The sequence below is a fragment of the Streptopelia decaocto genome (genome assembly GCF_964273445.1).
Source record: "Streptopelia decaocto genome assembly, chromosome: Z".
Lineage (NCBI taxonomy): Eukaryota > Metazoa > Chordata > Aves > Columbiformes > Columbidae > Streptopelia > Streptopelia decaocto.
In genome coordinates this window covers 26,659,765-26,673,418 of record NC_138657.1, presented here as the reverse complement: position 1 = coordinate 26,673,418, position 13,654 = coordinate 26,659,765, and the positions used below count along the sequence as shown (strand labels likewise).

Sequence of the window (13,654 nt, the reverse complement as noted above, 5' to 3'; positions counted from 1 at the left end):
CTTTAGTACACTATTTATTTATTCAAAGAAATCTGCTACCTGCCTCTGCATCACATGACGGCCAGAGTTTATTACAGTCAAATTGTCCATGGGCTATGAGCCTTTTTCTTTTTTTTGCATGCGTACCAAACTTTTATTTTGAGAAGAAATTCCTAGGAATGACTCAAATTCCTGATAAATTAAACTGAGAACAAACCTGGAATAAAGGGCATCTTAAAAATGAATGTATACAGTTGACCTGTTAGCTTTCTTATCACTACAGTTGTTGCATGTCTTTCCTAATAGCCCCAAACATTACCCAGCTGCAGGCTAGCTGAACACTTCAGGATTGTTAGCTTCTCGAAACAGTCTCTGGATACTTCCAATGGGGATCCTACCAAACATTCTGCTGTTAATGTATCATTCAAATGCTCAGCACTGGGGAATGGCAGGTGCTTTCTTGTGAAAAAAAAGACAAAAAAGGTTGTCGTATTTAATGAGTCTCAAGTCCAAATCGTTCTTCTGACTCCCTGGTTCTACTGCTCTATCATGGAATGCTCCTAGCCAAATAAAAAGTGATTGCTCCTGGTCTAAAGAGGTCTTACCAGTTTCAACATCATATGATAAACAACATAAAATTATTACAAGTATTTTCAAGAAAGTTTTATCTCTAAAAGCAAAATAGTTTTGTTAAAAAACAATATAGGGACAATTTCCAAAGATGACCCACAAAATAATGGAAGGTAATAAAAGCACACAATTTGTATCACTTGGCTGCAGTTCCTTAATATTTCTGGGGGAAGAAAGTGGTGCCCTCCTAAGGTAAAATCACAGAATCACAGAATCATTCTGGTTGGAAGACACCCTCAAGCTCATTGAGTCCAACTGTTAACCCAACGCTGGCACTAACCCATGTCCCTGAGAACCTCATCTCTGTGTCTGTTCAACCGCTCCAGGGATGGTGTCTTCACCACTGCCCTGGGCAGCCTGTTCGAATGCCTGACAGCCCTTTACGGGAAGAAATTGTCCCCAATATCTAATCTGAACCTGCTCTGGTGCAACTTGAGACTGTTTCCTCTCATCCTGATGCTTGTCCCTTTGGAGCAGAGCCAGAACTTCCTGGCTCCAATCTCCTTTCAGGCAGCTGCAGAGAGCAAGAAGGTCTCCCCTCAGCCTCCTCCAGGCTGAAACCCCAGGTCCCTCAGCTGCTCCCCTTCAGAATGGTGCTCCAAATGCATGTCCCCGAGACACATCCAGCAGTATTTCAGTCTCTTCCCAAGTGGTCCAAAGCTGCTTGCTGCTCTAGCTCAGGAGAAGAGCAGTTAAGAGCCAAGCTCTCAAACATAACATAAATATTGGATTCCAAGGGTGATTTTAGCCCTTCCTCACTGCCTGCACTCAGCACAAACCTGTTGTGTTAGGGGTCAAAGCCAGGCTGGGGAGAGAGGCCCAGGAAAAACAGACCAACTTCAGCCATTTCCCTGTGGCTGAGGTAAGGAAATCTCCTCACATTAACTGCAATCAGGTGAGAGAGGGAAGAAAGAGGAGCTGAGGCAAAGACCAGAGAGCTGGAGCTTTGTGCTTAGTTCCTGTGTCCTCCAAAGCTGCTCAAGCGGTGCAAAAGAAGCTGAACCGGTAAGATTCTTGGTGTGAAAGTCAAGTTTGAAACTGTTGAATTGAAAAAACAGGGAAACAGCACAGACCATCAGTTTGAAGTACAGTGGGAATAATTACTCTCTTTATGTAATTCCTTGTTATTTCAAGGCCAATGTTACAAATCAGACTGAGTAACATCTCTGGCATATACTGGTTACACTGAAAAGCTCCTGTCTGAGATTCTGCTTCTTTCTCATGGGAGACAGATAAGACATTTAGATGAATATGCTTCAAGTATATTTTTATTATAATGGATCACTCATGGTCACATAGTTAACACAACCTAATTTTGACCAATTCACTGCTAAGCAATTCTAGGAATACTTGTTGAAGAAACAGACTGTTCAGACTGTTCATGAGGTGGTGTCTGAATTAGAATCCAGTAAAGTGCATAACTTACTTTATCGTCAGTGAAAAACAAAATTCCTACCCAGTCCCAAGTCCATTCTTCTACAACACGTATTCCCCTCAATCTGCTACAGATCTTCCTAACTATTTGCTTAATTTAATTCCTATTTCCAAGAACACATACTGCACATCTACAGCCATCATTTATCTTTGCAGTGAGCTATACTGTCATTATACATCACTGTTCTGATTACAGCCAGCACTGAAAATCTTAGTCAGGTTCTTATCTGACTAGTAATGAAAAGTATCAAATGAGAAATTAACTTTTAATGCAAAACAGAAACTCCTATGTACTTCCATACCTAATACAGATACAGATACAGACCAACACAAACACCTGGGCTTCTATATGAACACACCTGGCTAAGTCCTACCATCATACCTTAGAAAAGTTAAATTCTGAAAGGTCCAGCAAGATTTTGGAGGGCAGTTGGAGCACCTTCAGGAAGGACTCAGGGATCTGACGATCCCAAACCTAATGTCACCAGGACCATCATGGTACTGAGTGTTACGATCAGACCATCAGGAAGAACAGTAAGTTCTCTGATCCTCCCAAAGACAGCACTTACAGACACAGACAATATGGTGAACAAAATGCACAGCAAATGGATAATGTAATCTATTTCAAAAAGGAGAGAGAAATAATTACAGCTTCTGGAAATGTTTAAAGAAGTTAAAAGTAATTGTTCTCCCAATCCAGGAAGACTGCTTTAGCCCTCTACATGACTGTTAATCCACTCTGTAACATAATTTTAAAAATACTTTTTGAAGTAATATTTAAAAGAAACATTTTTGTTTTGTTTGGGGCTTTTAAAAATTTCACTGAAACTTTGAAGAAACAAAAAAGCAACCAAAACATACTCACTACTGTGTGTTTCCAATGGTTTTCAAGGAAAAATAAAATTTGTAAGCTACATGTCTCAGTCAACTTGCAGGTTTTTTTTCAGCAACTCAAACACCATGCTCCAAAAATGCCTTACCATTTGTAAAATACCAGCCTTCAGTGTTTTGATGTCAGATAAAAAAAATCAGAAGCCAGTTACATGTCTACCCTGCACGTGATGTGTTTTCACTATCTGAATTACCTTGCAGAGGCTGAGGTGTTTTGGATAGTCCTGATGCATTCCTAGAAGGTTACAATAACTCGGTTTAAAACACCAAACAACACACAAACAGTTCTAGCTTTCGGTGTTCTTTCAAAAAAGCAAAGGTCACAGAAAACATTGCACAGCAATAAAAAGGATGGAGCAGATGTTTCCAGTGCAGTTATCCTTGAAGTAATAGCAGTCCATATGATAGACTATTTTTCATCAGTAAATTTAGCCTAGCAGTTATTTTCATATCAGGCATAAATTTAATGCCGTTAACAGTTCTTTATGAATTTATTTTATTAGAAATGCATCAAATCCATAAAACTTCAAGTAAAGATTATTGTACAGGCAGCTGGAACCACAAACTGTGAACTGATTCTGATCCAAGCAAAGCCTCATGTCAGAAGTACAGAATTTCAGAAATGCTGATGCTGTACATCTGAACAGCAGCCTTTAATACTTGGATTGCTGTAAAGTGAATACACTTTACAGTGGTAATCTAATATACGGAGGTTCATAACACATTTCTAGAGCCTGCAAATGGACAAAAAACCTGCAACTTTTCTGCAATATTAATCTGATCTATAATACCACCATAAAGAATATTAACAGATTTCTGACGAAACTGTTAGGATGGTTATGTGACAGAAAATGAAGCTTAGAAACCTAGAATTAAGAGAAACAAGGATAGATAACAGAAGATGGAGTGTTCAGTAGCTATTCTAAAATATCTCATGGCTGTAAAAAACTTAACAGTATTTGTTTCCGAAAAAAAAACTAAGAGCTTCATGTGACAAATTCTGGGGTCAGCAGTTCTTCAAAGAGAAAAAACTGGCCCACTGATAATGCACATACTTACCTCTTACATGCCCTCTAAAGTACGAATTTAAAATAGACCAAGCACTATATACTTTAATGAATGATGAGTCACAGGACAAGAACAAAATGCACCATCATTCACTGCCATGTATGTCACAATTAAAGGAACAAAGGAACAAGACACACATAACCTGAGAGATGAAAGCTTTGTATACTCACATCTCCATCTAGTGGCCTCTGGTCGTCAGAGTCCCTGGTCGGGCTGATGTCCTGCCTCATCACCCAGATGGGCTCTTTAGGTTCATCAGGGGTGTAAGGAGAACGGATGGTCCTTGTCTTCACTTCCTCAATAGCCTCTTTAATATCCTTGATGGCCAGTGAAATCGCATCTCTCTTTTCCTTGCTGTACCTCTGTACAGATTCTCCTGAACTGGATGTAACTCGAGAACCAGCTGGGAGCTGGCCGTTACTTTCATGCCCACCACCGGCAAGAGCATGACCATGCTCTAAACTCTGCTCCGCCTCTGGCATGTCTTCAGCTGCCTTGTCTAAGCTCTGGGAGCTCATGCTCTGCTTCACCTCTGCTACAATCTGGTCAATGTCCTCCTCTTGTTCATAACTATCCATTCTTGGGTAAGGCGCAAACTCTGCCTCCTTCTCAGGGCTGTCAGACTCTCCATCAGACCGTTCATCATAATGGTGAAGGCGGGCACCAAGTGCCTCCTTGCGGTAATTGTCAGCCTCCTCCCTTTCACGCTCATACTGCTGGATCCCCTCCCTGACATCGAGGTCTGGTGTATCTCCTATCTCCTCATACACATGCTCCTGCAGTCCATAGTCGGCGTAAGGTTCAGCATACTGTTCATCCTCTCCTCGGTGGAAGAGCCGATGTGTGTAGACATAACCCGAGTAGGCTGCATTCATGGCTTCCTCGTGTTCAATGGAATGGAAATGTAAGTGATTCGGCAATGTTCGATTATGAATGGCCTCGCCGTGCTCAGCCTCTGCATTCTCTGTGTACTCCTCAGACTCAGGCCTGTACTGCACCGCATATGCACTCTCATCCTCATTTTCCTGAACTCTCTCTGTGTCATAACTGTCCTCTACTGTGGCTATCACATCCCCTTCTGCAGTATCCGTGTGGTTGTGGAAACCACTCTCAGTGCTGGCTGACCGAGCTAACATCCCTTCCTCCTCCTGCCCAGACAGGCCCCCTTGGCTGCTGTTTGTATGTCTTGGGTAGCGAGTTGCATACCGCTGTTCCTCTTCCAGCTCTGAGTGCTCCAAGTCAGCCTCCACTGACTCGTTCACTGCTCCATTTGCTGGCTCTTCACTTACCTCCCCCTCAGGCGGTCCAGCCAAATGGTTCATGGCAATTTCTGGTGGGCAGGTCACTTATTCTATTGACATTTTGTCTATCACAGCTGGAAAGAAAACAAACAAACAAACTCTGATGTTACTCTTAAAAAAAAGTGGAGTCAATAAACAGAAGTAACAAAAGGTGTCCTTCTTTCCCCAGCAGATAAGCATTTGACTTCACCAGCTCCGAAGTCAGTCGACAGCCAGCACAACAGTGTGATCTCCCATGAAAACGACCTCCAACAGCAGCAACCAACAACTATCCCTTTGGGGACTGCACTTCTCACTTCTACAGACAAACTCTCTGTAGAAAAATAATTTCCAAGCACCTCCTTGGAGATGCTCCTATGGGCTGCTGTGGCATTTCGAGGACGTTGCATGTTAGAAAAGCTAACCTTTGCCAAAGGCTCAACCGTGGTAGAAATAAGACAGAAATATTCCACCTTTGCTCCACTGCTCTCCCTACAGCTCACTAACTCAGTGCAAAGGAAGGATGCTGTAATGTAAAATGACAGATTTAGTCCCATCACAGGAGTCTGCAATTGCTCAGACACATGGCAGCTATGCATACGACACTTCTTCAGTACAGTATCTTCAGCTGAACTAGTCACCCCATGTGCTTTAAAAAATCATTAGAAGTAAAAATGCACTCTCAGGGTGCATTTGAAGCACCTGTTTCTCCTCCCTAGAGAAGCACATAACAGCTAAATATTATAGTTACCTTTGTGGAACGTATCTATAATCACTTAAGATGGCTTCTGCACTGAACACCTTTCCTAAAACATGGAGAAGACATTACTAATATTCATAACCATGATGACATGGAGACTAGTGAGGCATCTTAGCCTTGCTGACTCAAAAGATGATGTATTATTAGAGAGCTGTGGAATAATAAACATGCTGGCCATAGAAATAGGAAAACTCTCTAAGAATACAGAATATCTTCTGTAAGTTTCATTGTGCAAACAGACCTATCTAGCTCAGAAAGTTCCATTTTTATCTAACAGCTTCAGCTACTTTGAACCTTGCCCTATGTTTTTAAAACACAGTGCAATAAAAAGGACATTTTATGTCCTCTTAGGTCTCTAAGTCCAGCCACACATCCACAAGTAAAATACAGCTCTAGCCTGTGACTTATTGATCAGTACTAAAAGAAAAGTTAATTCTTGGAAGACTTCGAACTCGAAGGATCTCTAAAAGCATATGTAAATTACCAATTAAAAAAAAAAAAACCTGAATGTAAAATAGAACTTGAACTAAATCTACTGCCCTGAGGCAGGGAGACTCAGGTGACACTTTCCTGACTAAATGAGCTTTCTGCAAAAGAGCCGTAGCAATAACTTCCTGTGATGAGAAAGAAACAGTAATTTCAGTTGCTATTAGAAAAGCTGACAGGCAGGGAAGACTCCGGGGGAGTTACTTGTGCTATTCTTCTAGTGAGTGCACTCCTTCATGTAATATGCCTAATGTTTAAGCCTGTACAACTTATGAGTACAAAAAAAAAGAAAAAGAAACAAAATACATCTTGGCCGTTGTTACAGACAGATATTTTCATGCTAAGGTACAGTCCATACACAGATAGCTTTTTGCAAATCTAGCATGCTGTGTTTAACTTCCAAGATTCACCTTTCTCACTCACATTGCAAAAAAAGAAAAACATATAGTATATCAAATAGTACACAACAAATACAGTTATAAAATAATAGCTAAAACATCACATTAACTGAACAGATAAATATGTTCTACACAAACTAGTCCTTTTTCAAAACAACTATGAAAAAACTCAGTTCGGTTTTTTCCCAGCTAAAGAAGGTATGTTAGCAAGAAGCCTTCAGTGACAAGTTAAGATCTTTTCCAGCTGAGGCTTCCAAGAAATTGGGAAAGAACACAGGTGTGTGCCAGAGCTAATAAACCAAACACTCTCCTCCTCGCAGCATACGAAATATTATTTAAGTAAACAAGAACAACAACATTGGAGAGCTTTCCATTTGAAGCCCACAAAATGAAGGGTGAAGATTCCAAGACATAACAACCCCAAGAAAGATTTCCTGCTTCCACTGAAGTGAGTTACAAAATATCCATTGCTTTGCACATAGACAGAATTAGGCTAAAATAGAGGACTGTTTAAAAATTCTACCTTAAATCTGTCACATTCAAAGTAGTCCCTGACTTGCACCTGTCACTGGTCACCTGCAGAAAAAGGGCAGTACTAGTTGAAAGAAATTAAGTGCCACAGAAACGCAGGATGATGACCAGCTTCCTGAAATCTTCATGACACGTGTCCTGCCACATCTTTAACTAAATTAAATTAAATTGAATTAGGAAAGAAGGTAAAATTCAGCTGCTTGAAGACTATACCTCACCTATACCTCAAGTGAAATAAGGTATTGAATGTCATGATATTTACAACTAAATAGTTGATAATATCTGAAAATATGTGATCCTGTTTTAAAAGACTTAATATATGCCCACCACATATTAGCATACTATCGACAGACAGCATCGCTGACATGTCTAGCTATGAGAAAAAAATTACAGAGATTACAAACATTACAAAATATTGCTATAAACCACCTGAGAGCCCTAACGTTTTTCTTTTGAAAACTGAAAGTTTCACTTGTGAAACTGCTCTCATTTGAAGAATGATCTCAGGTTAATTTCAAATACAGATATCCTGAAATTTTCAAGGTTGTGTCTTTTGAGGGGATGAGGAAGAAACTCTAAGCTTTACTTAAAGCTTTTTACTGGAAAAGGTTGTCTTCTGTTTGCCCTTCCTCCCATAATTTCAATTTAATTTCACTTTTCATTTTGCAAACAATAAAATCTTATTTTGAAATGTATTCTGATTTTTTTTTTTTTTTCAAAAGAGAAATTGTGATTGTCAAAAAAGAAGTTTACTTATAAAATTGTAGATCTGAATAAACACCCTTAGGTCACCTATGCCCCAATAACCTTCAATGAAAAGTAAGCTTCTAAGTCAAGTACATTTATTTGGCTGTTTAACAATCAGTCTTTGGGACAGTAATTTAAAGAACCACCTATTTAGGTTGAGGTTAGAAGCACTGAATCTCTTTTCATACACAGTAGCTGGAAGACTATTAAAACTCACTTCTTTTTTTTTTTTTTTAATTCTTAGTAGCATTTCCCTCAAGCAGATACAAGATCTGCCTGATTTTTCTCACCAGGCCTTCAAAAAAGCACTTGAGTTCCAGCAAGTAAACAAAAATCAATAAGCTACATAAACTGCCATAAACAGAAGAGAATATAAGCAAGAGAGGCCATCTGACCTTGGACATAAAGACACAGCACCCATCTGAAAGATATTATACCCTCACATTAATTACGCAGAACAGCAGCTGTGCTCCAGTAATCAAACATATATGGGAAAGTGCTCTGTAAGCACTCTCAGCTTTGCACTCAGGACTTGATGGATGAATCTGTCTCTAAAATAGAGAAATCAGAGGCTGAGTACTACTGCAACTAGCTCTTTGCTGAAGGTTAAACTACCTTACTGCCTGTAAAGAAGAAAAATTAAACATCTCCACATATTTCTCCAGTAGCATAAAGAAAAACTTGAAGTTTAAGGATTTTTATTTCACTGCTACTTTACATTAAAAAAGAAGTATTTAAAATATCGACAAAGGGCATGCTATCATCTTGGAACAAGATCACAACATGCATGCCCAGTACTACTCAGGAAAAGACATGCAATAAGTAAAGGAGAAAATATGAGTATTCAGGTTACAGTTTGGTTTTCTGTTTGTTTCCCAAGTCCAGATGTGTAATTGTTTGCTCTCCTGTGCATGCAGACAGAAATTAATAATTTTTTTTTAAATTCCAAATATGCCATTTTAGACCTTACTTTATAGGAGCGTTATGCACCATATTTCCACGGGCCAATCCTGTTTTTTGAATAAAATATCATGCTTTCGATAAGTCTGTATAGTGTTGTTGCTATATCAAAACACAGCTGTGTTACATGTGGAACCAAGACTACAACTACACACACATATACACACTGTTTTTTGCCACACATCGGATAACAGGATAACTCAGGAGAGAGCCACCGGAGGTCTCCACTACAAGCCCTGCCCAAAGCACAGCCAGCTCTGGGCTCAGACCAGGCTGCTCGGGCCTTTATCCAGCTGAGGATTGATAACCTCCAAGGCTGGAGATGGCACAACCTGTCTGGGCCCTGGCTTCATTGCTGGCTTGTCCTTGTGGGAAAAACGTTTCTTCCTTCTAGTCAGTTTGAATCTCCCTCATTCCAACATGTGCCAGACATCTCTAACCCACTCTTCCACCACACGCTACTAAGAAGCACCCAGCCACATCTCCATCCCATGGGCTGGTGTTGTGTGATCTCAATGCTATCCTTCCTCCCAGCTAAACCAGCCTTGGTCCTGCAGCCCCTCCTCACAGGACAAGGGCTCCATCCTTACTGCCTTGGTGGACTCCCCTCACCTCCCAACAATTTGGCAATGTCATCCCTGTACTGGGGACCCAAACTGGAGGCAGTACCCAGGTGGCATCTGGCAGGGCGCTGAGCAGAGGAGACAGTCACTGCCCTCCCCCAGCTCTGGGGCGATGTACTGCTCACACCCCACCAGGCTTCACTGTTGGTTTTTTTGCTACCCAGGCCATGCCCCAGAGCTGCTCGTTGCCCCCATCAACCCCAGCCTGCATCACTGTGAAGGGTATTCACATATATATATATATATTTAATGAATGTTTTTATTTATAAGAATTATAACAATTTCCTCTCATTTTGCAGAACTTTTGCAAAGGAAAAGTTGGTATGCTGGTTGAGCATGTAAACAAAAAAGGTTCTTTCTCCCCTAAAAATCTTTGGGCATATTTACCTATGTCTTCTGTAAAAAATACCTATTCTTTGAACATATTTACCCATAACTCCAAGCCACAGTAAAAGCAGAGAGACCTCTGGTATCTCACCCTGAGTGCAAGTTGTCTTGGCACGTTCTCTCATATGAACATAAGCTACCTTTCAAAAAACCCAACATAGTATTTTGGCAAACATATGTCTTTTGAGACACACCTTCAATTTTTATTGTTATTTTTTTAAAGAGCCCCTGTGGTTTAAAATGGCTGAGAATTCAACAGCATATGCAATGTTTCCATCAAGAGAATTCCCCACCTCTCCCCTGCTAGATGACTCTTTTTTCTGAACTCTAACCTGCTTGGGAAACCTGGTTGGTTCTGCTGTTGTGTGCTAAGTAAACTCAACCAAAAATGCTTTAAACTAAGTATGTTTTGTGCAAGTCACTGAAAGCACCTGGAAAGTGACATTAAAACCTCACCACATACACACACATACACACATTGGTTCATACTGATGAGGGTGAACAACTATGAGCATTCATAATATTTTAACTGTAATGCAAAAAGCTGCATGCACAAAATTGCTCTGTACACGGTTTTCTGCAGGTGCTTGTGCCATCCTTGTACCACTGTACTATTTTAAACAAGTTAAACGCATTAGTTGCAACACTATAATTTGCCTTTAATATTTTCTGCAAGTATTTTACTCCAATTTTATTCATAACATCCTTGGAAGTTTCCATTTCTGAGTCCTATGTCTGCTGCTGAACCCAGCAGGAGAAATACACACTAGTCCATGTTCAACAGAAACCTAGTAAGGTACATGAATTTCAAAAGGAGGTAGCCTGCATCAGTCTTTTCTGACTACAACTAGTCTAAAAGACTACACATATTTGTAACACGAAGTAAGGAAATACTATTATTAGAATAAAAGTGAACTGTACACTAGCCTATGCTTACAACATCAGCTTGGCCATAGCACAATACTCAGTGGCTTATCGTTTAGGTTCCCTCACAACTGAAAGCACACAAGAAATCAAATATTGGGCACAACAGAGGAAAAAAATGCAAAACCATGAATTTATGACCAAAGAACCACTAACTTACTAGAACAGGACTATCACAGGAATTAAGTCTGCAGTAGAAAAATAAACAAAAACTACAAATTCTTTGGAAGACACAATTACATCTATTATTTAGATATGAGTAGTCAAAAGTTCCCCATATCTAAAACAAACATGTTATTAACACCACAACAATGAACAGACTACACAAGCCACACTGAAATGGAAATTAATTGGATTAAGCCACCGTGTGCACCTGACTAACTTAAAGGCAAATCATACACCAGATGTCAGTTTCCACTGTTTCTAAATCTACTTTGGCTTTCACCAGGGCATAAAATTCCGTGGTGGGAAGGGTGAACATGTGTCAGCATCAGACTTCCTAAAACACATAATCTCATACTAACCCTGTGATTATAGGGAACTAATCTGAATTTCTGATTCCAAATCAAAATTGGTTACATCAGCTCCTAAATATATCTTTGAATTGAATCAAGATCACAACTAAAGAAACCTGAAAGAGTCACACAACTCTCTTATGGAGTCTGGAAATGTCATCACTCCCCGGGTAACAGATAACAGAGTACTAAGACCACACCATGGTTTTGCTCAATAGCATATTTAACTCTCCATCCATTTAACACCTTCATCTCCATCCTATGAACCTCCTTCTGGTTTTGGACTTTCTGTTGTGATAACACAACTTCACCCTTCCTGCGTGTCTTCAAAAGTACATTCCCATTTCATCTACCGCAGCACATAAACTGGTGGAACTACAGAAGACCAGATTAAAAACATGACCATTTCCCTGATGAATGTCTTTACCCCTTTTCATAAGGTTTGAAAAGTATTTTAGGAATACAAAGATAACTTATTATATTTACAAATCTAACAGCTTACTGAAAACAGAAATTATTTACTGCCCATGCAAATCACCTCTGACTGTTTTTAATATAGGTTTAAAACAGATAAGAAGCAGCATTTTGCAAGCCTTCAATTAATTATAATTATTTTTAGAAAAGTAATAATTAGCTTTATGCATCCAAATTATTAAACTGAAATCTGAAAATAAAAAAAAAAAACAGTTTCCAGTTTCATTGAACCTGAGCACATTGAACAGCCGATGCAATCAGTGATGAAGCCAACATAACAGACACAGCACAAAAAACCCAGCACTTTCATTTCCTTTCCATGGGCCTCCTTCCTCCAGGTCATGCCTGCCCTCATGAAAAGAAGTGCGGGCTGAGAGAAATCTGCACCTGACATAAAAGAACCCCAGACTTTTGTGAATAGTAAACAGACGTAGAATTACCAGAGTTAATAAGTTCTCAAAAAACATTCAACTTTTCTCCCCTTTCAGTTCACATCTTATTCAAAACTCAAATTTAAGCTTTACCAAGAAACACCATTCAGTAATTTCAGAGCAGACAGGCCGGATCTCATGAGGAAGAAGCAAGTGACAGGTCTCCTGAGGACAGGGTTGGCAATGCTTTAGGGCACTGGAGAGAGATCAGGAAAGTAACAGACCCTTTTCAGCACCTTTTAACACTGAATTCCTGCCTACAGAAGAAACAGAGGCAATGAACTCCGGGAGTATCTGAAGCCATCCCTCTGCTGCCAGAGGAAGGTTAACTGATACTATGGCCCAGACAGAAGACATGAACCAAAAGCAGTGGAGAAAAATCTTGACAACCATCCACAGGCAACCTCTGTTCTCACCAACCAGAATGATTAAGCATCATAAATAAGAGTCCTGTAACAGCTAAGCTAAGGAAATTTGGGCTTCTCTTTCACTCTGCTGTGATCCTCAGACAGGTTACTGCTGGTTTAATTCCCGGGTGTCTTATGGACTGCATGTTTAATTAGCAGCTGGATAATCTAAAATTTTGACTACTGGAATTGGTATTTAAATACTGTGGTATTTAAATTATGGTTACTAATAAAATAAATTTCCAAAGAAGAAAAATAAATTGAAATAGTACATAAACAATGTCAAAGCACAGCATTTAATATCAATATTACCATATGAGACTAGCTTCAATCTCTGTTACAGGTACTATCATTAAAAATGAGTCTTTACTAAATCTGAGCATATGGTTGTTTGTAATTTACCATTTTTTCTTCTCTGTGTAAAAGGGCAGAACTGTTTCAGAGAGCACAATGGAAAATGCTGACTCTCCAGTGATGAATTCTGAATGCAAATGATGTTATCTTTACAGTAGCGATATTTTTATATCAATGAAAGTAATATACAAAGAGAGATTAGATTTATATTACCAAAAAAAAAAAGAAAAAAATAAAAAAAAAATCAACCCAGCAAGCCAAATACCCTTTCCATGTCCTTTCAGATGCCATTGAAAGTGTAATACTGAAAACCATAGATAGAGCTAAAAAATATGATTCAGTAAGCTGCAGAGCATGATAGTCCTTCAGGGTGAC

General features: G+C 39.5%; 1 protein-coding gene across 2 annotated transcripts in view; it reads right to left on the bottom strand.

Annotated features, from left to right (window-relative positions):
- Window positions 1–13,654, bottom strand: part of APBA1 (amyloid beta precursor protein binding family A member 1) — a 107,070-nt gene that overhangs the window by 38,660 nt on the left and 54,756 nt on the right. For both annotated transcript variants that reach the window (XM_082074715.1, XM_082074716.1), the window contains exon 2: window positions 4,173–5,377. In XM_082074715.1, coding sequence (XP_081930841.1) covers window positions 4,173–5,324 — 1,152 coding nt within the window. In that variant the 5' untranslated portion in view covers window positions 5,325–5,377. The remainder of the gene's footprint in view (window positions 1–4,172; window positions 5,378–13,654) is intronic.